This window comes from Colletotrichum siamense (assembly GCF_013390195.1).
Source record: "Colletotrichum siamense strain Cg363 chromosome Unknown KSG_Cg363_contig02, whole genome shotgun sequence".
Classification (NCBI taxonomy): Eukaryota; Fungi; Ascomycota; class Sordariomycetes; order Glomerellales; family Glomerellaceae; genus Colletotrichum; species Colletotrichum siamense.
In genome coordinates, this window is record NW_023501015.1 from 18,361 (window position 1) to 42,158 (window position 23,798).

At 39.5% G+C, this 23,798-nt stretch overlaps 3 protein-coding genes across 3 annotated transcripts; 2 read left to right on the top strand and 1 right to left on the bottom strand.

Moving 5' to 3' along the window:
• Positions 1-8,756: 8,756 nt before the first annotated feature.
• Positions 8,757-13,514, bottom strand: apf12 (Cytochrome b5-like reductase apf12; the record flags this gene model as incomplete). Its single annotated transcript, XM_036633869.1, has 3 exons — positions 8,757-8,762; positions 10,815-13,433; positions 13,503-13,514. 3 exons carry the CDS (start codon positions 13,512-13,514, stop codon positions 8,757-8,759), a joined length of 2,637 nt encoding a protein of 878 aa, XP_036499366.1.
• Positions 13,515-15,572: 2,058 nt separating this feature from the next.
• On the top strand, positions 15,573-17,230 carry avnA-2 (Averantin hydroxylase; the record flags this gene model as incomplete). The annotated part of the gene is made up of 2 exons (XM_036633870.1): positions 15,573-16,972; positions 17,062-17,230. 2 exons carry the CDS (start codon positions 15,573-15,575, stop codon positions 17,228-17,230), a joined length of 1,569 nt encoding a protein of 522 aa, XP_036499367.1.
• Positions 17,231-18,346: 1,116 nt separating this feature from the next.
• ZRA1-5 (ZEB2-regulated ABC transporter 1) lies at positions 18,347-23,551 on the top strand (the record flags this gene model as incomplete). Its single annotated transcript, XM_036633871.1, has 2 exons — positions 18,347-21,748; positions 21,839-23,551. The coding sequence occupies 2 exons, from the start codon at positions 18,347-18,349 to the stop codon at positions 23,549-23,551; spliced, it is 5,115 nt and encodes a 1,704-aa protein (XP_036499364.1).
• Positions 23,552-23,798: the final 247 nt, after the last annotated feature.

Here is a 23,798-nt window from a genome sequence, read left to right on the forward strand (position 1 = left end):
TTTCTAGTTGAGGAATAACTCTAGGGAGAGGTGTTAAATATAAGGTTTATTATAAGGTTAGAAATACCTTCTTTAGAGCTGAGGTATTATAGCTTAACCTATATATAACTATAACTAAAAAGAGAAGTAGTAGTAATCTAGCTGCTTATTTATATATAATAATATATAGATATATTTAACTTATAGTATAATATATCTTATATTAACTTTTACTCTTAGATTTTATTTAAGTAGTAGTGTTAATAATTATACCTTATAGAATAATAATATTCTAATATTATAATAAAATTTCTTAGAAAAAATATTACTTATTTATATGATAGCCTGTTTTATCTATTTAAGTTCTAGATTACTTTAATTGCTTTTATTTAAACTATCTTATCTACTCTTATCCTAAGTAGAATATTATATATAGGGCTATTTATAATTTGCTTTCCTAAACTTATAATTTTATAGTAATCTACTTAGCTAGTTAGATACTTAATTAGCTATTATATAATTAATAGCTGTTAGGCTTTAGCTTATTTTAATAGTGTAGGTTAGGACTAATAGAGCTTTAGACTTACTTAAGGTCCTCTCTTACCTCTCTCTTACTTATTAATAATAAATTTATGCTGTCTAAGTTATATATCTTATTATATACTATAAGTAAATATACTTCTTATTACTTTTTATAAATATCTATATATTAACTGAGGCTTTATATAGATATCTGCTTATTAGTGCTCTAATATACTTTTTATCTAAGATAATAGAGTTTATAATAGTTTATCTTATAGTTAGCTAGCCTTCTTATCTTACCTCTACTTAATATATTAGTTTCACTCTTAATATAATATTATATATTAGTCTACTTTTAATTAAGGTCTTACTTCTTATAGATAAATATATTTAGACTAAATATATAGATAGCTAAGGATATTTAACTCTCTTCTATCTCCTATATATCTTCTATTTTCTCTACTTTTAATCTCCTCTTCTTCTATTTATCTATTTATCTATCTATTAGTGAATATATTTATTACTACTCCTATTAAGGCTATTTATATATATTATACTCTTTATTAGCTAGCTCTATATGCTTATTAGGATTATTATTTTATGCTTTATATTATCCTCCTCCTTTTAAGGATTTTATTATCTTTTAAGCGATTATATTCCTCCTCTTAGGATAGATAGGACTAAGCTAAGTAGTAACTTATATAAGCTCTAAGAGAGCTATATAGGTAGGTATATCTTTACTTAAGCGCCTATAGGGGTTAGTAGTAGGATTAGTCTGCTTAAGCGTCTAGATATTAATACTAAGGAAGATATAAGTAAATAAAAGCATAGAATCTTTTATACTTTCTAAGTAGACGCTATTAAATAAAGCTTTATAAGAGGCTATTAAACTTCTTAGTATTAGCTAGTTAATACCTATAAGGATATAGCACTTTCTATACTCTTAAGGGTATAAGCTAATTAATACCTCTAATAGTATCTAAAGGTATAAACTAATTAATACTCCTAAAGGTATAATACTCTCTATACCTCTAAGGGTATAAGCTAGTTAATACCCCTAAAGGTATAAGCTAGTTAATACTCTTAATAATATCTAAAAGTATAAGCTAGTTAATATACTTAAAGGTATAGCACTCTCTATACCCTTAAAAGTATAAGCTAGTTAATACTCCTAAAAGTATAAGCTAATTAATACCCCTAATAGTATCTAAAGGTATAAGCTAATTAATACGCCTAAAAGTATAGCATTTTTTATGCTCCTAAGGGTATAAGCTAGTTAATACCCTTAATAGTATTTAGAGGTATAAGCTAGTTAATACTCCTAAAGGTGTAGCACTCTTTATACCCTTAAAGGTATAAGCTAGTTAATACCTCTAAAAGTATAAGCTAGTTAATACCCTTAATAGCATCTAAAGGTATAAGCTAGTTAATATACCTAAAAGTATAATACTCTTTATACCTCTAAGGGTATAAGCTAGTTAATACCTCTAAAGGTATAAGCTAGTTAATACCCTTAATAGCATCTAAAGGTATAAGTTAGTTAATATACCTAAAGGTGTAGCACTTTCTATACCTTTAAGGGTATAAGCTAGTTAATACCCCTAATAGTATCTAAAGGTATAAGCTAGTTAATATGCTTAAAGGTATAGCACTCTCTATACTCCTAAAAATATAAGCTAGTTAATACTCTTAAAGGTATAAGCTAGTTAATACCTCTAATAATATCTAAAGGTATAAGCTAGTTAATATACCTAAAGGTATAGCACTCTTTATACCTTTAAAGGTATAAGCTAGTTAATACCCTTAAAGGTATAAGCTAGTTAATACCTCTAATAATATCTAAAAGTATAAGCTAATTAATATGCTTAAGGGTGTAGTACTCTCTATACTCTTAAAAGTATAAGCTAGTTAATACCCCTAAAGGTGTAAGCTAGTTAATACTCTTAATAGTATCTAAAGGTATAAGCTAGTTAATATGCTTAAAGATATAATACTTTCTATACTTCTAAAGGTATAAGCTAGTTAATACCTCTAATAGTATCTAAAAGTATAAGCTAGTTAATACACCTAAAGGTGTAGCACTTTTTATACCCCTAAGGGTATAAGCTAGTTAATACCTCTAATAATATTTAAAGGTATAAGCTAGTTAATACTCTTAAGAGTGTAGTATTCTTTATACCCTTAAAGGTATAAGCTAGTTAATACCCTTAAGGGTGTAAGCTAGTTAATACTCCTAATAGTATCTAAAAGTATAAGCTAGTTAATACGCTTAAGGGTGTAATACTTTTTATACCTCTAAGGGTATAAGCTAGTTAATACCCTTAATAGTATTTAGAGGTATAAGCTAGTTAATACTTCTAAGGGAGTAGTACTCTCTATACCTCTAAGGGTATAAGCTAGTTAATACTTCTAATAGTATCTAGAGGTATAAGCTAGTTAATACTCCTAAGGGTATAGCACTTTTTATACCCCTAAAGGTATAAGCTAGTTAATACTTCTAAAGGTATAGCATAATATTAGTTCCTCTATTAACTTTGCTAGCTTAGTTTATTACTGCTGCTATAACTATCTATTAATCTAACTATTTATCTTAATATCTTATATACTTATAATATATGTTGCTTTGTTGAAATATTAATAAATATATCCTGTTTTTTTTCGTTTTACTTAACTTTACTCTAGCTTAACCTATCCTATAAGGCCACGCTACTCTTTCTTTTTTATATACTTCTAACTTTATACTATTTAATATATTATTTATATCTACTTTAAACTTCTTATTCTAACTTTTATATTTTTTTTTCTTCTCTCTTTTTCTTTTTATTTTATTATTTTTTTATCTTTTTAATTTTTATTTTAATACTTTATATATCTCTCTATCCTCTTTAAAACTATCTAATATATATACTTTATTTTCTCCTTTCTCTATAATATATATAAACTAAATACTATCTCACTATAAGTATATATTTTAAACCTAACTATATATTATATTACTTTATTATATATATATACTTTATTCTCTTATTATTTTAATTAACCTCTTTATGCTATCCTTAACTCTTTCCCTCTAACTATCTTTAACTTTTTTATTTTATTTTACTCTTTTTCTTTCCCTTCTATTTACTCCTATTTATCTCTATTTATCTATCCCTAATTTTAAACCTTAATTTTTTTTATTTATTTTATATTCCCTCTATTACTCTTTATTATATTTTTTCTTTTCTTATTTATTATATAAACCTTTTTTATTAAAAAATATCTAATACTTTATTCTCTATTCTATTTCTTTATTATACTTCTCTACTCCTTTTTCTCTAACTATAATATTTTTATATATTACTCCTATTTATTTTATTTTATTTTACTTTATTATCTATTTATTATACTTTCTATTACTTTTTATTATAACTAACTTATTAATTAATATAACTTACTTAATTATACCTCTCTCTATTAGATTATCTACTCTAACTATATATATACCTCCTTCTTACTTAATACTTATACTTCTAACCTATTTACTCTATATATTACTCTTATTATCTCTTTATATACTTTTAACTTTATACTAATTATTATAATAATAAATATCTTAATAATTAACCCTTTATATTAATATAAACTGCTTTTAACCTCTTTAAACTATTTATTATCCTTATTAAATAGCTCTTATTATTAATATTAACTTTATAATAATCTATAATAAAAATAACTATTAAAATTCTCTATTATCTATTTATTAAATATAGCCTCTTCTATTTACTTTTTATATTATATTATCTATTTTTATACTTACTCCTTATAGTTTAAATAATTATCTAATATATACTTATTACTCTCTCTATAATATATTTTATAATATATATATTATTTTATTTATTATACTAACTATTATTTAAATATTTCTCCTTCCTCTCTTAATTTTAAATATTTTACTTTAGCTTATTACTAATAAAACTACTTAGCTTACTAACTACTCTTAAATATAGCTTTAATCTCTTTATTATCTCTAGTTTTATATTTATCCTTATTATCTACTTATATTACTTCTAATACTTTTTATTAATATATATTATATACTTCTTTACTTTCTTTATATTTTAAATAATCTATTTACCTATTTATAACTTTATCTAATATAATCTATTAGTATACCTCTCTCCTAATATATATCCTTATTAATACTTTTTACCTCTCTTTAGCTACTTTCTTATCTTTCTCTATCTCTCTTATTTTTTTTTCTACTTCTTTCTCCTCTATAGCTATTTTATTATATATAATAACTAACTAACTTAAGTATTTATTTTACTTAATATACTTACTCTCTTAAATAAAATCTTATAATTATTATAGTATACCTATATAGATTACTATCTATATATTTAGTATATTAATTCCTAACCTTAATATATTTATTACTATAATAATACTTTTATTTATACTATTACCTTTTTTTTATACTTCTAACTTTAATATTTTATCCTCTATACTACTAATACTACTATAGAATACTATATATCCTAACGCTTTAGCTATCTACTTAATACCTTTAATTATACTACTATATATTACTACCTTTTTATATAGTTTTTATTATAACTAATCCTTAACCTCTTAATAATTATGCTTTTTAATAGTGTTTAACTTATTATCCTTATCCTCTTAATTTAACCCTAACTTTAACTTTAATTTAGCTTAATACCTATAGCTTACTATATTATAATTATAACTATAACTCCTACTTCTTAACCTTAATATAATAATAATAACTTTATACTTAATATTCCTCTATATTATTACTTTATAAAATATTTATATCTACTCTAGTTAGATCCTTATTATAATAAAAAACTCTTACTCCTCTATTAGTAGTAATATTACTATTAAATATACTAACTACACTTTAAACTCTTATACTATTTACTTTAATACTTATAATACTAACTAGAACCTCTTTAACCTATCTAATATAATATAGTATTTATCTAATACTACTTAGTCTAACTATTACTACTACTATAAATACCTAATAAAATCTTAAAATCCTTCTATAATAGCTAACTTAAGCGTTATAAATATTACTATTATTACTATTATATTAGCTTACTTACTACTATACTATATTATTAATATTAACCCTAACCTTAAATACTATATATCTATATTAATATATAACGCTATTAATAATATTATAATAATTATCACCCTATTTAGTATATAATATATTAGTAATATAAATAATAAACTCTTACTACTATTTATACTTATTACTTATATAATTAAGTTATCCTTACGTATAATTAACTAGATAACTTACTCTTATTAGCTATAAAATACTACTTATAGGTTCCCTATTATTTACTATAACTACTTATTAGTATTAGCTAACTATAACTATATAAATTACTGCTATTACTACTTTTTAAACTCCTTATCTGCTACTATTATTACTATTTATTACTGCTTAGTAGGTGCCTTACTACTTTAGTCCTCTACTTTAAACCCTAATAACTAATACTACTATTAGCTAATAGCTTAAAACCTATCCTATAATACTATTATGCTAAATAATACCTCTTAATATAACTACTTATATATTATCCTTATTATATATATATTATACCTAGCCTATAAATCTAATATATTATCCTTAATACTTATATTATTATTATTATTATTATTATTATTATTTTTATTATCTACTTACTTAAACACCTTATTTAAATACTAATTAGTAATAATAATAGCTATATATTACTACTTACTAATATTAATCTTATTACTAACTAACTGCTTACTATATTATTATATAATCTACTTTGCTTTATCTAACGTTTATAACTATTTATCTATCTATAGCGCTTAGCTAAAGGTAGTATTAGCGCTCTTATTTATAATAATGTTCTTATAGGTATTATTATCCTTAGTATTATTATAAGTATTATTATCCTTAATATTATTATAGTATTTATTACTTTTAATATTATTATAGTTTGCTTTACTTATTATTCTACTCTTTATAACTATATTATTTACTTATAAAAATATACTTTTTTAGTCTATCTAATAGATAATACCTCCTACTTACTACTAAAATAATAATACTAACTATAAATACTATATTAATAACTTACTAACTTTATATAGTAAATATTAATATATTATTTTAGCTATCCCTATTTAATAGTAATTCTTATAGTATAATATAATAAAATAAATTATACTGTTATATATAAATATATTCTTAACTTTATTATTAGCTATATTACTATATCTAATACCTACTAACTTAAGCGTTTATACTAGCTACTTTACTACTATATATATTAATATCTATAACTACTCCTAAAATAATTCTAATACTTATCTATATACTTATATTATTCTCTTATAATATAAGTAGTAACTATTACTATAGTTAGATATTACTTCTTCTACTTCTCTTATTATTATTACTACTATTACTACTACTTTTTATATTAGGTTTAACTATACTTATTACTATACCTCTAACTTTATAATATATTATATAGTTTACCTCTTCTTCTTACTTACCTATACCTTATTATAATTATTATATAAAAATAAATACCTTAGCTAATCTTAGCTATAATTATTATATATACTATCCTACTTAATAATAAGTAATATTACTATTAATACTAATTAGCCTCTATATTTATTATTATACCTATCCCTCTTAAGATTATTATCCCTATCTTTATACCTATCTATTATTACTAATTATACTAATAATAACTATACCTCTTATACTAACTTATAAAATATCTTAGCTAACTTATATACTTATACTTATACTTATTAGAATAATATCTAATTACTACTCTAATCTACTATCCTTAGCACTACTATATTAAACTAAATATATATCCTATATATATATATATTATAAATTTAATTTATTATTTTAAGCTTATTATCTAGCTAGCTAAATATTTATATTATAAACTATTATATTTTATTATATACTAAATAGAATATACTACTAGCTACTTTATATATTACTTTAGCTCCTTTAGTTACTATTAATACTACTACTTTATCTTATTACTTTATTTATACTTAATATATAATAAACATTTTAGCTACCTTAATTATAGCTAAATAATTTATTATATACTTTATTACTTAGTGCTACTTATTATTTTTATAAATACTTAATACTACTAATATATTAATTATTATGCTCTCCTTCTAACTCTATTTATATAGATCCTTAATAATAGTAATAATAGCGTCTAAATATATCCTCTTAACCTCTTCTACTTATATAGCTTACTTACTACTAATATCTATTATAATATAACTAATAAATATATTTTATAATAACCTCTAATATATAATAAACTAATATAATAGCTGCTTATAGTTTAGCTACTTATCTATATAAAACTATATACTTATTATTTTATATTAAACCTCTTTATATTATTATTATATATTATCCTCTATATAGTTATTAAATAGCTATACTAGCTTCTAGCTAATCTCTTTCTATTCTACTTTAAATAATATATTATACTTAACTTTATATAAAGCTACTATTATATATACTTTATTAGTAATATTATTAAATATAGCTTATATAAACTATAATATCTCCTTATTATCCTTAATTAATTATATAGTTTTTTATAACTATATCTTATTTAACCTTTTTAAATCCCTTATCTACTTAATATAATATAACTACCTATTTAGCTCTAACTTTTTATCTACTATATTAATTTTCTTATATATATTAGCTTTAAACTGCTTTCATTAGCTATTATATAATATAATAAACTATATTATATTATCTATCTTTAGTTTTAATAGCTTATTTCTAATAGCTACTTCTAACTCTTATTTAACCTTAAACTACTAGCTCTTAATATATAATAAGAAAAACTACTAATATAATACCCTTATTATCTATAGTAAATCTCTTACTACTATAGCTTTTTTTTATATATTACCCCCTTTTTACTAATTATTTTATTATTTATATTCTACTTGGTAATACTTTTATATATTCTATATATAGCAATATATATAATAATATAAATAGTAATATAATCTATTAACTTAAGGTAGTATAATATAAGTAATAAGTTTAACTATAATATCTAAGTATTAAAATAACTTTAATTTAGCTTAGCTATAAATAATATTAGTTATATTACTAACTAATTTAATAACTTCTATTTTAGTTTTAATAATAATTAATTAATAGTAATTATATAAATATATTATAACTTTATTAGCTACTACTATATATTTATATAATATATATATTAAAATAGAATATTATATATTATAAATAAATAGCTTTATTTTTAGCTATATATATTAATTACTTTCTTTTATCTACTATTTATAATTAATTCCTCTTATCCTCTCTTTATAAACTTACTTTTTTATTTTTTAATTCTATATACTTTTTCTTTAATCTACTTTCCTCCCTATTTATATTCTATCGCTTAGTTAAGCTTTTTAATAGTCTTATTATATAATTAGCTAGTTAATATAGAGATTAGAATAATATTATAAAAATATCTACTACTTTATTTCCCTATTTCTAGACTTAAATAATAAAATATAATATTAAAAACTAAATTCCTATAATAACTTAGTTTATAGCTTTAATTATATACTACTTTTATTTATTTTACTCTAGGGAATCTCTATAGCTTTATACCCCCTCTATATACTAGCTTTAACCCCCCCTCTTCTTAGCCTTACTTTTAATCCTAGTAGTAGCTATAATAGCTTTAATATATAGCTGTTATGGATATAATAGTAGAGTATTTTATAAAAACTTATTAACTATTTATCTTTAAACTACTTTAAACTATCTACTTATAATTTATATTAAGAAAAACTACTAATATAATACTTCTATTATTTATAGTAAATCCCTAACTATAATAGCTTTTTTATAAATATTACTCCCCTTATACTAATTATTCTTTTATTTATATTCTACTTAATAATACTCCTATATATTTTATATATAGTAATAAATATAATAATATATATAGTAATATAAACTATTTATTTAAAGTAATATAATATTAATAATTAGCTTAACTATAAAGTTTAAGTATTAAAATAATTATAAATTAGCTTAGTTATAAATAATACTAAGAATATTATTAACTAATTTAGCTACTTTCTCTCTAGCTTTAATAGTAATTAACTAATAATAGTTCTATAAATATACTATAATTTTATTTATTACTACTATATACTAATATAATATATATATTAGAGTAAAATACTAAATATTATAAATAAATAGCTTTATATTTACTTATATAGATAGCTTACTTTAATTTATTATTATAAAATAATTTCTTTTATTCTCTCTTTATAACTTTACTTTTTTACTTTTTAATTCTATATACTTTTTCTTTAATTTACTTTCTTCTCTAACTATATTTTATTAGTTAGTTAAACTTTCTAGTTTAATTAATATCTTTATTATATAATTAACTAGTTAATATAAAGTTTAAAACTATATTATAAAAGTATTAACTATACTATTTATTAATTTCTAAACTTACTTTACTAAGTATTAAACTAAGAACTAAATTATTATAATTATATTTATTTAAGCTTTAATTATATCTTATTTCTATATATTTTATTATAGAAAATCTTAATAGTTTCTTTACTATTAGAAAATAATAGCTTCTACCTCCTATCTATATAGACCTACTTAATTTTTAGTGAGGATTTTAATAGCTTCTACTTTAAGCTATTATTATTAATATATTAAGATCTAAAGACTACTTTTTATAAGTAGTATAAGGTATTAACATAATAATAAAGCAAATAATAAAAAACGTTATATAAATGTTAATTAAGTTTATAGATACTCTAAGGTTTTATATTAATATTAGAAAACATAGCGCATAAGCAATAAATCTATTAGCTATATATTCTTTAGTAAGATAAGAGGCTATATTTAGGTAGGTTGTTAGTTATTATAGAGATCTAAGCAAAACAAATAGTGATTAAGAACTATGTCTCTATTGCTATAGGCAGGCATGCTACTCTAATGTAGGTCTAGTGACTTAAATATCACAAAACTGAAAACGTTACGCCTGACATCGCAAGTTTCGTTGCGCTGAGATCTTCCTCTCAGCCGAGGGTCTCTTGTTCAGGCTCGGCGGATCTGCCGACATCGATGGCCAACGCGGTGACGTGAGCAAGTCTTTAGCAACGCTTGTCAGGCTGATACAGAAACCCTCCAAAACACGCTTCAGTGCATCACCATTTTCGTCATAACAGGCATCGCAAACCTTGGCACTGCTGTCGTCATTCATCCCAACCTCAGCCTCACTGATACCCTTCTTGCAAGCATTCACAGCCGCATGTAACTTTTCGATGGGCTTTCTGTGCAGCCTTTGGATCAACGCCTCGCTCTCGTCCAGCAGGGTTGAGGATGAGGCAGAGGCGCCCTTCGTGCCAGCAGCCATTAAAAAACGCTTGGACCCGTCTTTCAGGGCCTTGAAAGCGTTTCTGAGTGACGCCTGGGTGTTTGAAATGGTTTCTCTCAACTCCGAGGCACTCTTATCAGTGCCGAAGTCCGATAAACTGCATATCAAGCCGTCCAGGCCGTCGGCGAATACGAGCAAGGAATCCTCGTACGCGTATGTGGGTACTGATCCACGGCCTGCGTCAAAAGCAGTGTTGTTGGTGAGCGCGTTTTGCATTCTCACCAGGGCTTTGACGAGTTTTGCCGTAGTCGTTTGCCTGCCAAGTTCCGTGGTAGCTGTAGACAGACGCCCGATTGCGTGCCTCTCGAGATAGCCCCTGATTTCCTGGGCATGCGGGCCGCCGTGTGTTTCAGCAAACCGTTCGTCTGCAATGGTGCCTGCTGACTCAAGAAGCGTTTTCGGGCCGCCAGGATGAAATGCCAGGAAAGGTGTCATGTCGTATACTGTTCCGCCGATGGCGATCCAGCATGATTTGACAGAGTTATGGGCTGCAAGTTTTGAGAGGCTGATAATGGGACCTTTAGGACCACTTGACGAGGCCGAACGGCATGCGGTGGGTGAGCAGGAGGGTGTTGAGCGGTTTGGTTTTTTGACCATGGTGAAGAGGTCTTGGTGCAACTGATTCCAATGCGGGGGAGGTGAGGGTATGTGAACAGGGCTGCCATCGTCGGGTCCGTCATTTGCTTGTTGTGGTTGGGGGCCTTCTTGATGCTGCTGCTGCTGCTGTGGCAACTGACCCAGTCCAAGAGTATTCATCACCGTAACCCCAAAGTCAGAGCTACCGCAGACAAAGACATGACCTTTTTTCTCCTTCACAAGACGCTGGATAAAGTCTCGATAGTCTGTCAAATGACGCGTCACACGTCGGCCCCCTTGGGGGAGCTTTGTCCAGATTCCGCCACGGATCTTCAGATGAGTCTCCTGGCTGAGAGCCAAGACTATGGTCAGTGGCAGCCTACTGGTAAGTTCCTCCAGGCTGTCGAGTGAACAGGGGACGTGGCGAAGTGTTTTGGCAGCCACCACAAGGAGCAGCTCTCCCTCCCCGGCGCTTTCGTTTTGGGTATCATCGAGGCGCTGTTTCTTTGTGGCGCGGTCGTGCAGAAAGCCAACCAAGGGGCCGATACCCACACCCTGGCCAACAAGAACCAGCGGCACGGCTAGGTCGCGGGGCTGGCGGAATCGGGGAGAAGGCCAAGGCCGAAGGCGCAGATGTGTGCCTGGCGCAGCGCTGCTGAGGAACGAGGATACCAGCCCCTCGGGCGAGTGTTGAGCGACTGTCAGAATGATGGTCATGCCTCCTGCTCCTCCTACAGAATCCATCGCTGTACTGGAAACGTTTGGGATGACACGGGCGATGGAGTAGAACCTCGGCTCGCCATCATCATCGCTCTCGCCTGACGAGGTATCATAATCTTCTGGGCAAGGTGAGCCTCGCAACCGTCGATGGTGTGAGGATGCTCTGTTCAGCGTCTTTCTCTTTCTCGGCGGCCAGATTTGGACTCGATCACCTGGCTCGAGCGGCAAAGTTGCATCCAACTTCACGGCCACCACCACGCTTCCGCGATAGACGCTGTGCGACTGCACATGCGCATCCTGCCATAGGGGGCGACCGCCCAGTCGTGAAACCATGCCCTTCTTCATCTGCATGCTAAGCATGGCCTCGGGGCGCATCTTTGGTTTTCCATCTTTCATGGCTTTGTCTTGGTCGCCGCTCTTGACGCCGCTGCTGGTCGAATGTCGCCCCGTATTCAGGGTTACGCCCGTGATGCCAACGGCCTTGACGCGGTGCCGTTCGAGAAACCAGACGTACAATTGCAAAAGCCCATCCCAGGCCGCGGAGAGATGTTTGTACTGCGCCTGCTCTTCGGAGGGAACATGTTCTAGCTGGGCACGGGCAGCGGCGACGTAATCTCTGACGCTTCCGGCGTCATCCCCAAGGGCATCCAAGAAGGCGCGAATATTGGTCGGTAGCGTGGCCCGTCGGTCGCTCTGCATCCCTCTCAAATCACCCTTGACCTGTTGGCGACCGATAAAGACGTCCAGCGCATGGAATAGCGGTGCATCGACGCCACTGTTTCCCAACTCTCCGGACGTCACCGCGCGACCCATAGCGGGATAGGTCTTTATCCAGACGACAGGGTCAAAGTTCGCAGTATCGCGTGGAGTCATGGCGTCGAAGACGTGGGCGCACTTTACGATACGTGCCGCCACGCTCTCTAGACACCGCGCGACTTGGTCGGGCTGGTTGGCTAGCACGCTATTCTGCGCGAGCGCCATCGACGATAGCGCGGGCGCAAAAACGCCCTCCATCCTGCCCTGGAGCCCCGAAGAGAGCCGCTCCTCAGGCAGGCCAAAGTAGGTACTCTTCAGACTGAAGTACTTGTCGCCCACAGCGTTGTTCAGAACATCATCAGCGGGCACCTGCCGTAGAGAGTCAGCTATGGTTCTTTGTGTGGGTGGTGTGTTTGGAGGACATGGATCCGTACATACCCGACCAGTCATGCTTCTACCCAATCGTTCGCAAACCCTCTCCCACGTAGCAAGGATATGGCGCGGGACCAGAGACTGTCCGTCTTTTCCCTTGCCTTGTTCCTCACCAAACATGTACGCGTGGGCCAGCGCGCTCAGAATTAGCGCCGCCCGAGCCAGGTGACGCGGTTCCAAGTCATCCCATGCATCTATGACTCTTTCCGCACGATTGCCCAGGGCGTCGACAGCTTCACGCACTCGTCCCGCTCTGAGAAGCAGGGGCAGATTTCCATGAACCGCCTCCCATGGCTCCAGGGACACTGGCAGGCGTTGACCCGAGCGTATGGGGGAGGCCCTGCTACTAGCGGTGCGGCTTTGAGTTGATTCTCGACCTCCCAGAAACCCTCTGGTGCGGTTAAAACATCCATCAAGGCCAGGGCCGAACTGGAGTGTTCGTGTTCCGGCTGGGAGTGACCCTTGGCTTCGGAGATTGAACTCAGTCATTGATGAGGCTCCAGATAGCTCAGTCGCCAAAGAAGCCTGGGCAAGCAGGAAGCTGGCCTTTGAAATAGGGCAGTTGATAATTGTCGAGGAGGTTGTGTTCATGGGATGTAGTGTCTTCACCGGAGTAATTGGTGGCGTCAAGACGCCTTCAGCTGACAGTTGGGGAACAGTGAGGGACCTTGAGGGCAGAGGCGATGGCGACCTCAAGCCCATGTCCACATCCTCTTGTGGACTCTTCAAAGAAGGAGGGGTTCTGGGTGGGGTCGGAGGCAGAGGCGGCGACGGCGGGTAGTGAAAGGCAGACATGGCAGTGAATGGAGCTACCAGAGCTACCGAGAAACAAAGTAGGAATTAATTTTATTAGAAGAAGGTAAATAGGCAGGCTGTGGCAACGCTTTCAGATAGCTGACGATGATGAGTTGGCTTCGTTATTCGTAAAGATCATGTATCCAATGACTTGGTTCTGACAGCTTTGGGTCTTCATGGACTTTGCAGGGACGATGTGTTTACATCTATATGTATGACGCTGGCACGGCAGGAAAGGCATTGTTTTCCAACTTCTCGGTGTAGTATGCGCATTCCAGCGCGTCGAACTTTGTGTCCCACGTAATCCCAACTGGAAAATAACCTCATAGGCATTTTCGCACTTTTGTTCCAATTTGGAAATGTTCTGTATTAGATGATGTCCCCATCGGACCGGCACAAACAAATGACGCCGTTGTCCGGTTAACCCTGGCAAATCTGGGTCGGTAGTTCCCCGGCGGCCAGCCACCGTCCGAACATCCACTTACTTCATGGCCAGGTTAGGTGTGCACGGCGATTCTGCTCCGATCATGCTCGTGCACGATGGATGTTCCCTGTCATCAACGCCATGGTTCCAGAGACCTGGTAGTAATCCGAAAGGTTAAAAAAGAAGGAAAAAACAAAACGAACACGATCGTTCCGCTGGATATACGTCGTCCGAGCGCTGACACGTTACGCCTTGGCCCTTGGCAAAAGCCTTTTCTCCGAACTTTGACCTGCGCAAGGCACAGGTCGAGGCAGGTCTAAAGACCCACCAAGATGCCGTCTTGACGTAACGAGTCGGCGCACCTACTAATAACTAGTTCTGCCCGGCACTCGCAACTGAGAGTAATTAAGCCACTTCATGCAGACGGGAAGAGGTATCAGTTCAGGAAGTTGCGTGAGAAAGCTTCCAGGGCCGTTGGTCAACCAAGGAAGAAGACCGAAAGCACTCACCCCAATGCCCGAACAGCTGTCGGCTTCCTCGGCCTTGTGATTGACGGCACTTTCGGCGTCGGACTCCGGCAGCCTCCCCGTGCCATAGTTTACTTATGTCGGGGAAATCCTATTCCATTTCGCTTTCGCCTTGCTTGCGTCATAATTCTGCCGTCATCAGGCGAACTCGTGATTACCATTGTCATGTCCACGACCTTGAGCAGAGACGACTGACTCTCTTCATCTTCTTCTCTCGTACTCGCCTTACCGTACGGAGAATAACTAACACGTGCAGGAACAGCAACAAGCAGCAGCCAAGAGTGAGAACATACCCAGCACCTCGATCTAGGATCCACCAACGCGGACAAAATGATTCTTGGCATACCTTTCAACTTTCACATGTCCAACCTGCCGGACCTTCCGAAGCTCCTTTGGACCATCGGTCTGGCCATCTTCGGAGTTTTCGTGTTACGCACCATCTACTACCTGACCCTCCATCCCCTGGCGGGATACCCAGGCCCTCTGCTCGGACGCGTAACCACCGTTTACTCACTTTGGCACCGCGGCAATGGCTCCAACCACAGCTGGCTACTATTCCTGCACAAAAGGTACGGTCACATTGTCCGCATCGGCCCCAATGAGCTGAGTTACACCCACCCGGATGCTTGGCACGACATCTATGCCAAGGCGGGAGGTGGGGGTGACATACCCAAAGACTTTGTCGGACTGGGGCCGGACATGGCGGCGCCCGAGAAGGGCATCGTGCGTGCCGACGATACCAACCACCAGCGGCAGCGGCGGATTTTCTCGCATGCCTTTTCCGATCGTGCTGTGCTCAAGCAACAGAGCCTCGTCCAGGGCCATGTCCACAACTTGATGGGCAAGCTAGCCGATGAGGATGCCGAGCCTGCTTCTTCTCGTGGCCGCGTGGATCTCGTGACCTGGCTAAGTTACCTGGCCTTTGACATCATGGGCGACCTTATGTACGGCGAGCCTCTCGGCATGCTCGATAACGACCAGTCTGCTCGCCAGTGGGTTCGCGACACGTACTCGACCATCAAGACGGTCACGCTCGGCATGGCAATGATGGGTTGGCACCCACCCCTGGGCCCGCTGCTCCTCAGATCTATCTGGGGAAGCAGTGGTAAGCGCCGCGCCCGGCACAATCGCTTCTCCATGGATCGCGTTGATAAGCGCCTGGACCGCGGCGACGACTCAGGTAGCGACATCTGGTCGATGATTATGCAAAGCAGCGGCGATGAGAAGCGACCAGGCATCTCGCGCGCCGAGATGTATTCCAATGCTGCAACGTTCATGATCGGTGGGACCGAGACTACCACGGCTGCTACGTCAGCCCTGAGCTACCTGCTGCTCACTCACCCGACCAAGATGGCCACGCTGCGCGCTGAGCTCGATACTGCCATCAAGAATCCGCAGGAAGACATTACATTCACCAATCTGCGAAAGCTGCCGTATCTTAACGCGTGCATTGAGGAAGCCATGCGTCTCTATCCACCTGCGCCAACGCCTATGCCGCGCATGATACCCCAAGGGGGACGTGTCATCTGCGAACGCTACGTGCCCGCGGGTACACGCGTTGACATTCCGCTGTATGCCATTGCGCATCATCCAGACAATTTTGTTGATCCAGAGGAATTTGTACCGGAGCGGTGGTTGAGCGACGACGACCGGCCCGCCAAGTATACTGATGATCGGAAAGATTGCGTCAAGGTGTTTTCCGCGGGCCCAAGAGATTGTATTGGCAAGAAGTGAGTCAAATTCTCGTGTCTATTCTTTATTCTTGGGTGTCTTGTCCCTCTGTGTGACGAGCCGTGATTACTGACTACATTTGACGCAGCCTTGCATATCCCGAGATGAGGCTCATCATAACCAGCCTGCTGTACAACTTCGATCTTGAGCTGGCTGACCCCGACTTCAAGTGGTTGGATCAGAATAGTTATGGGATTTGGGACAAGCATCCGCTTTGGGTGAAGTTAGTCACTCGTCAATTTGAACAGGGTCACTAAATGGCCAATGTAAACATCGAAGAAGGTCCCGCGAAGCAATTCAATTGATCTACGTTATTTGATTTGAATTAAACAATTTTGACTACCGGAAGTGTGATTTCTTGGTTCGACCTACGAACGATAATATCTGCACGACAGCAGCACTAAGTGCTTGCATGCACATCCACCGGCCCCTGAGCGCAGACCACGCGCTCTCTGTTGCGCAGGGACGTTCAACTGATCCGGTCGTTGTGGCACCTCGATAGTGTTATTGTTTTTACTTGTGATTTTCAAGTAGCATAAAGTGGGTAAAGGGATGTCGAAATAAGGTGAATCGCCATCTCTTACCACGATAGGTTTAGCGCACCATTGAGTTTATGCTGTCATCTTAGCGTTCCTCAACAGCATCCGGTAGACCGGTTACTTCATCAGGCTGCATGACGACAGATTCCCAGGTCTCCCGACAGATTCCCATGTCAGGGCAGTCTCTCTCAGCGCCCTACACCCTCTTTTCTTCCCACCTAACCTCCGGGAATCTCCGGGCAAATTCAAATAGACTTTACGACGCGTTGATACGAACCCGAAAGTTTTATGCGGCCACACTTTGTTTTTGTTTTTCCGTTTTTTCTCTTTTAGGGTATCGGGGAGTTCTTTTGACAGACGGGCCGGACTTTCAATTGACATACTCGCATTCATTGACGTCTTGTCAACTTAAAGACGCCTTGACTTCAACCGATTCCCTTTTTCACCATTTCGGGGTTAGTTTCACCTGATCACCGATGATGGGCAACGGAGCGGGAGCCTCGAGGGGAATTCTCTTCGCCGACATTCATGCCTGGTTACCATATAGATTACATCTGCAAGTTCATTACGATTCATGTTCTATTGCACTGGATGTTTACAGCACTTGATCACACTTGATGAGCACTAACAAGATGTGGTAAAAGTGGATGCGTCTTGCGTCTTTGTGTCATTTCACATTCTGAAGGTCGACATCACATTCCACCTGAGTCTCTATCTTAATCTTTGCAACTTAATAATCTTGGAGAGCGATCGACAATTCTTTGACCAAATCTATCCTTCTACCGGCCGGTATCAACACCTGGTCACATCCGCATTTTGTTGTGGTTAAGAACCATGGCTACTGCGCGCCCCGCCGATGATATGGCGGAGAACAAGCGGCCGGCGGGTCGATCTTCGCGTCCGCCTCACTCCCGCTACTCTCTCGTCAGCTTTCCCGGCCTCCCCAGTGACAATCGACCCCCTTCCGTCCACATCTCTGCAGATGAGTACAAGGCCATAACAGACCTTGTCGAGCTCGCCAAAAAGTTCCTTGATCAACAAGGTGGCGATGTCACGACGTCGTCGACCCAAGAAGGCTCCCTTGACGCCTCAAAGGCCCCGAAGCAGGATGGGCCTCTCGACCCCTTCGGCGCCAACTTCGACGCGCGAGAGTGGGCCAAGTCATTCTACCGCTTCCGTTCCGACAGCTGCGAAGTTCGCAAGGCGGGCGTGGCATTCCGCAAGCTCACTATCTCAGGCTACGGAGCTGACACAGCATACCAGCAAACAGTAGGCAACGCCTGGTGGCTCACGGCCGTGGCGGCTATGCGTGGTCTGTTGCGCATGAAGCGCCAGCAAGTGCGCATCCTACATAATCTCGAAGGGGTGTTGAACGACGGTGAGATGCTGTGTGTGTTGGGTCCGCCGGGCAGCGGGTGTTCGACCTTCTTGCGGACAATTGCAGGAGATACGCAAGGCACACAAGTTGCAGAGACCGCCCACCTTAACTACCGTGGCGTGAGCGCCGATGAGATGAAGCGCTACTTCAAGGGCGACGCCATCTACACTGCCGAGGAGGATGTTCATTTCCCGGCGCTATCGGTAGCGGACACGCTGTTCTTCGCGGCGCGGGCGAGGGCGCCCAAGACTCGGCCCGGGGGACTCACCGCTGATGAGTACGCACGGAGGGTGCGCGACGTGACCATGGCCATGCTTGGTATCCAGCACACGATGGAGACACCCGTCGGTGGTACTGACGGTGACACGGTGCGTGGCGTGTCGGGTGGCGAACGCAAACGCGTGAGCATCGCGGAGGCGGCGTTAAGCTTTGCGCCGATTCAGTGCTGGGATAACAGCACTCGCGGGCTCGACAGCGCCGCGACTGTCGACCTTTGCAAGACACTGCGTATCCAAAGCGACATCATGGGCATGGCGAGCGCAGTGGCCATCTATCAGGCCCCACAGATGGCCTACGAGTTGTTTGACAAGGTCCTGGTCCTCTATGATGGACGCCAGATCTACTTTGGCAAGACAACGGAAGCCAAACGATATTTCCAGCGGCTGGGCTTCGTTTGTCCCCGGAACCAGACCACGCCAGACTTTCTGACCTCCATGACCAGCCCAGCTGAGCGTGAAGGCATCGTCAAGCCCGGGCACGAGGCAAAGGTCCCGCATACCCCTGACGAGTTCGCTGAAGCGTGGCGAACGAGCAGTCACCGGCACCACGTTAGCGAGGAAGTAGACGCCTACGATGCATCCTTTTCTTTGAGCGGCTCACGCACCCACTATGCCGACTTCTTGGCGAGCAAGAAAAGCGATCAATCGGGGCTGCAGCGGTGGAAGTCACCTTACACCGTCTCATACCCGCGGCAGGTCATGCTGTGCCTTTGGCGCGCCCTCGCGCTGCTCAAGGCGGCGCCACAGATGACGGTGATGATGCTTGTCATCAATCTATTCCAGACTCTCATTGTGGCCAGCATTTTCTTCCGGTTGCCCGACACGGCCGAGTCGATGAAGTCGCGCAGCACGCTCATGTTCACCGCCGCGCTGGTCAACGCCTTTGGATGCGTGCTTGAGGTTGCGGCCTTGTATGCCAAGCGCGACATCGTCGAGAAACATGTGCGCTATGCGCTGTATCACGCCTCTGCTGAGGCTATTGCGGACTTGGTCATGAGCTTGCCCTACAAACTGCTTAACGCCATCACGGTCAATACCCTCTTCTACTGGATGTGCAATTTGCGCACGGATGCCGGGTCCTTTTTATTCTTCGTCCTTGTTCAATTCGCCATGACTCTTGCCGTGAGCTTGCTTTTCCGGCTGGTCGCTTCTGTCACCAAGAGCCACACGGCAGCCATGGCCCCGTCGACAATAGTCCTGCTTACACTGTCGCTATACACGGGTTTTGCGGTTCCGCCGATGTATTACAAGTCTTACACAGCGTGGATCGCCAAGGTTAGCCCCGTGGCGTATGGGTTTGAGGCTCTCATGATCAACGAATTCGGTCACGGACGGAAATTCCCCTGCAAACTGTTTGTTCCATCTGGCCCGGGCTATGAAAATGCAGGGATCATGCCGCAAACCCGTGTGTGTGCCGCGCAAGGGGGTGTCGCGGGTGCCAATTCCATTGATGGGAGCGCGTACATTACCAATGCGTTCGGGTACTCGGACAGCCACCGTTGGCGGAACGTCGGCCTCATTTTTGTATTTTCAGCCGCTTACTTTTTGCTGCACCTTCTGGCCACGGAGCTGGTCAGCAGCAAGAAGAGCAAGCAGGAGATGCTTGTCTTCCCGAGGGGAAAGATCCCGATTGGGCGCACAAAAGACGTGGAGGATCACATCACCAGGGGAAAGACGGAGGCGCCGAGCACCAGTACGAGCATTCCTATGGCATCCCTGCCGGTCTCACCTGTTGCACCCGTTGTTGTCAAAAGAGGATTTGCTGGCATGTATCCGTACACTGATGGGGGCTCTCCAACCACGAGGGCTAGGAGGTTGCACTATTCGGACACGGCCAGCACAATCACAAATTCTCCGGTCAAAGCCTGGAATATGTCGCCGCGGCAACGAGACAGATTCGAGGACCATACTGCTGGCGGTAACGATAGCGTTGGGTTGTCTATCGACCGCCAGACAGCCATCTTCCACTGGAGCAACGTCTGCTACGAAATCAAGGTCAAGAAGAATGAGACGAAGCGCATCCTGGACTGTGTGGATGGGTGGTGTGAGCCGGGGACGCTCACTGCGCTTATGGGCGTCTCGGGCGCCGGCAAGACCACACTCCTCGACGCCCTCGCCTCTCGCCTATCTATTGGCGTGGTGACGGGCGAGATGCTGGTAGACGGGGCCCCCCGCGATGCCTCCTTCCAACAGAAGACGGGCTACGTCAAACAGCAAGATCAACACTTAGTTACATCAACGGTGCGTGAGGCACTTACCTTCAGCGCTGTCCTCCGCCAGCCTTCTCGATTTTCCCACAAAGAAAAGATCGCGTACGTCGATAAAGTCATTGAGATTCTGGGCATGGGCGAATATGCAGATGCAGTAGTCGGCGTGCCTGGGGAGGGTTTGAATGTGGAACAACGGAAGAAACTAACAATCGGCGTTGAGCTGGCTGCTCGTCCCGCACTACTTCTCTTTTTGGATGAGCCCACCTCGGGATTGGATTCGCAGACGAGCTTATCCATCTGCACTCTGCTGGAGACGTTGAGGGACAATGGGCAGGCTATCCTGTGCACAATCCATCAACCGTCAGCAGTTGTAAGTGTTCTCCATTCCACCGCGGTACATATCCGTCCGGGGGTTACTTATATCCGTACACTGCTAACACAATGCGTGATCAAACATTAGCTCTTCGAGCGGTTTGACAGACTACTTCTTCTTGCTCGTGGCGGACGGACCGTCTACTTTGGCCAGATTGGACGCAACGCCAAAGTCTTACTTGACTATTTTGTCCGCAATGGCGGACCGCAGCCAAAGAAGGGACAGAATCCGGCCGAGTACATCCTCGACCAAGTTCACGCCAGTGAGGGTGGAAATAAGGGCGTGGATTGGCCAAGCGCATGGCGGAAGAGCACTGAGTATGGCAAAGTCAAGGCCCACCTGACCCGACTCAAAGAGAAAGGAAATGGCTCGTACCACCACTCAACACAACAGCAGCAACAGGAGGATCCCCCTTTCGCCGCTCCTTTGGCGGTCCAGTTCTCCGAGGTTACTACGCGTTTGTCGCGACATTACTGGCGCAACCCAAGTTACATCTATTCGAAGATACTATTGACTTTCGGCGCGGCCCTCTTCATTGGACTCTCCCTGCTCAATTTGCCCAACACGCAGGTGGGAATCACGATCCAGACCATCGCCATCTTCATGTTCCTTACGACACACCTCAACCTAATTCAGCAGAGCGTACCCGTGTTCATGACGCAACGCACGCTCTATGAAGGCCGCGAGCAACTCTCACGCACGTACTCGTGGTCCGCATTCATGGGAGCTCAAATAGTTGTCGAGATGGCCTATAACGCGGTCATGGCCCCTCCGGCGTTCCTGGCATGGTACTACCTCGTTGGACTGAACCGCAATGCGGCAGAGACACACCAGACCGCCGCACGTGGCGGGCTGGCGTTTCTGTTCATGCTCGTCTTCTTCCTGCAGGCCAGCACATTTGGGCATATGATCGGAGCGGCCTTCAACCTCGCCGACCAAGCCGCCGGTATCGGGAATCTGTTGTTTGTTATGATGTTTATCTTCAACGGCATTCTCGCCACGCCTCCAAAGTTCTGGGTTTGGGTGTATCGCGTCAACCCATTCACCTATCTTGTTGAGGGGCTTTTAGGCACAGGTCTCGCCAATGCGGCCATCCACTGCGAGAACAATGAGTTTCTACACATCAACCCGCCGCCGGGGCAGAACTGCGGCCAGTACCTGCAACCCTTTGCTTCCCAGACGGGCGGATATCTTGCCGATCCGGCCGCTGCTGAGAATTGCAGTTTCTGCACAACGAGCAATACAAATCAGGTGCTGGCTGGGGTGCAAGTGGAGTTCAGCAACCGCTGGCGAGACTTGGGTATTTTGTTCGCTTTTGTGTTCTTCAATGCCATTGCTGCTTTGGGTTTCTACTGGCTCCGTGTCCCCAAGCCCAAGAAAGACAAAGGTGGCAACTCACCAACGTCCACATCACCACCGGGCCAAGATGGTAGCAGCCCAAATCATACTGCAGATTGGAACCAACTTGAGGTGACGGAGAGGCAAAGGAGTTTCGGCAATGGGTCATCCAGACATCCCTCAAGGAAGTCTAGGAACTTGGCGGGCAACTCCTTCCAGGCGTCACGAGCCAGCGCGCTTAGATCACTTCGGTCATCCATTATGGGTGGCAGTCAAGTGCTCCGGGACAATGCGAAGAGATACTGGGATGACGACGGATATGATACTGACGACACTCGCATGATTGACCCTGCAGTCGAGGAAGGCTTGGATACTTTGAATGCGGCTGAAGAATGGGAGCAGGATGTACCCGTGGAGTTTATTATGCAAAAGCCAGCCGCAAAGCCTCAGTATTGGATCTAACACCAGTCAATCGACATACTTAGTTTAAACCAGCCATAATGAAATAGTTAAGCGGTCATCTCAAAATTGACATCTGGTGCTCAACACAACCCGTGCCAATTATGATGGCTATTAAAAGCTCTCTAGTAACTCCGACTAAAGTTCATCACTACGTTAGGACTACAGACTGCAACATCTGGAGAGATTATGAGTGTCTCTAAATAGTTTCATCGAAGTCACGCCATACTTGTTCGATAGTATTGTCATG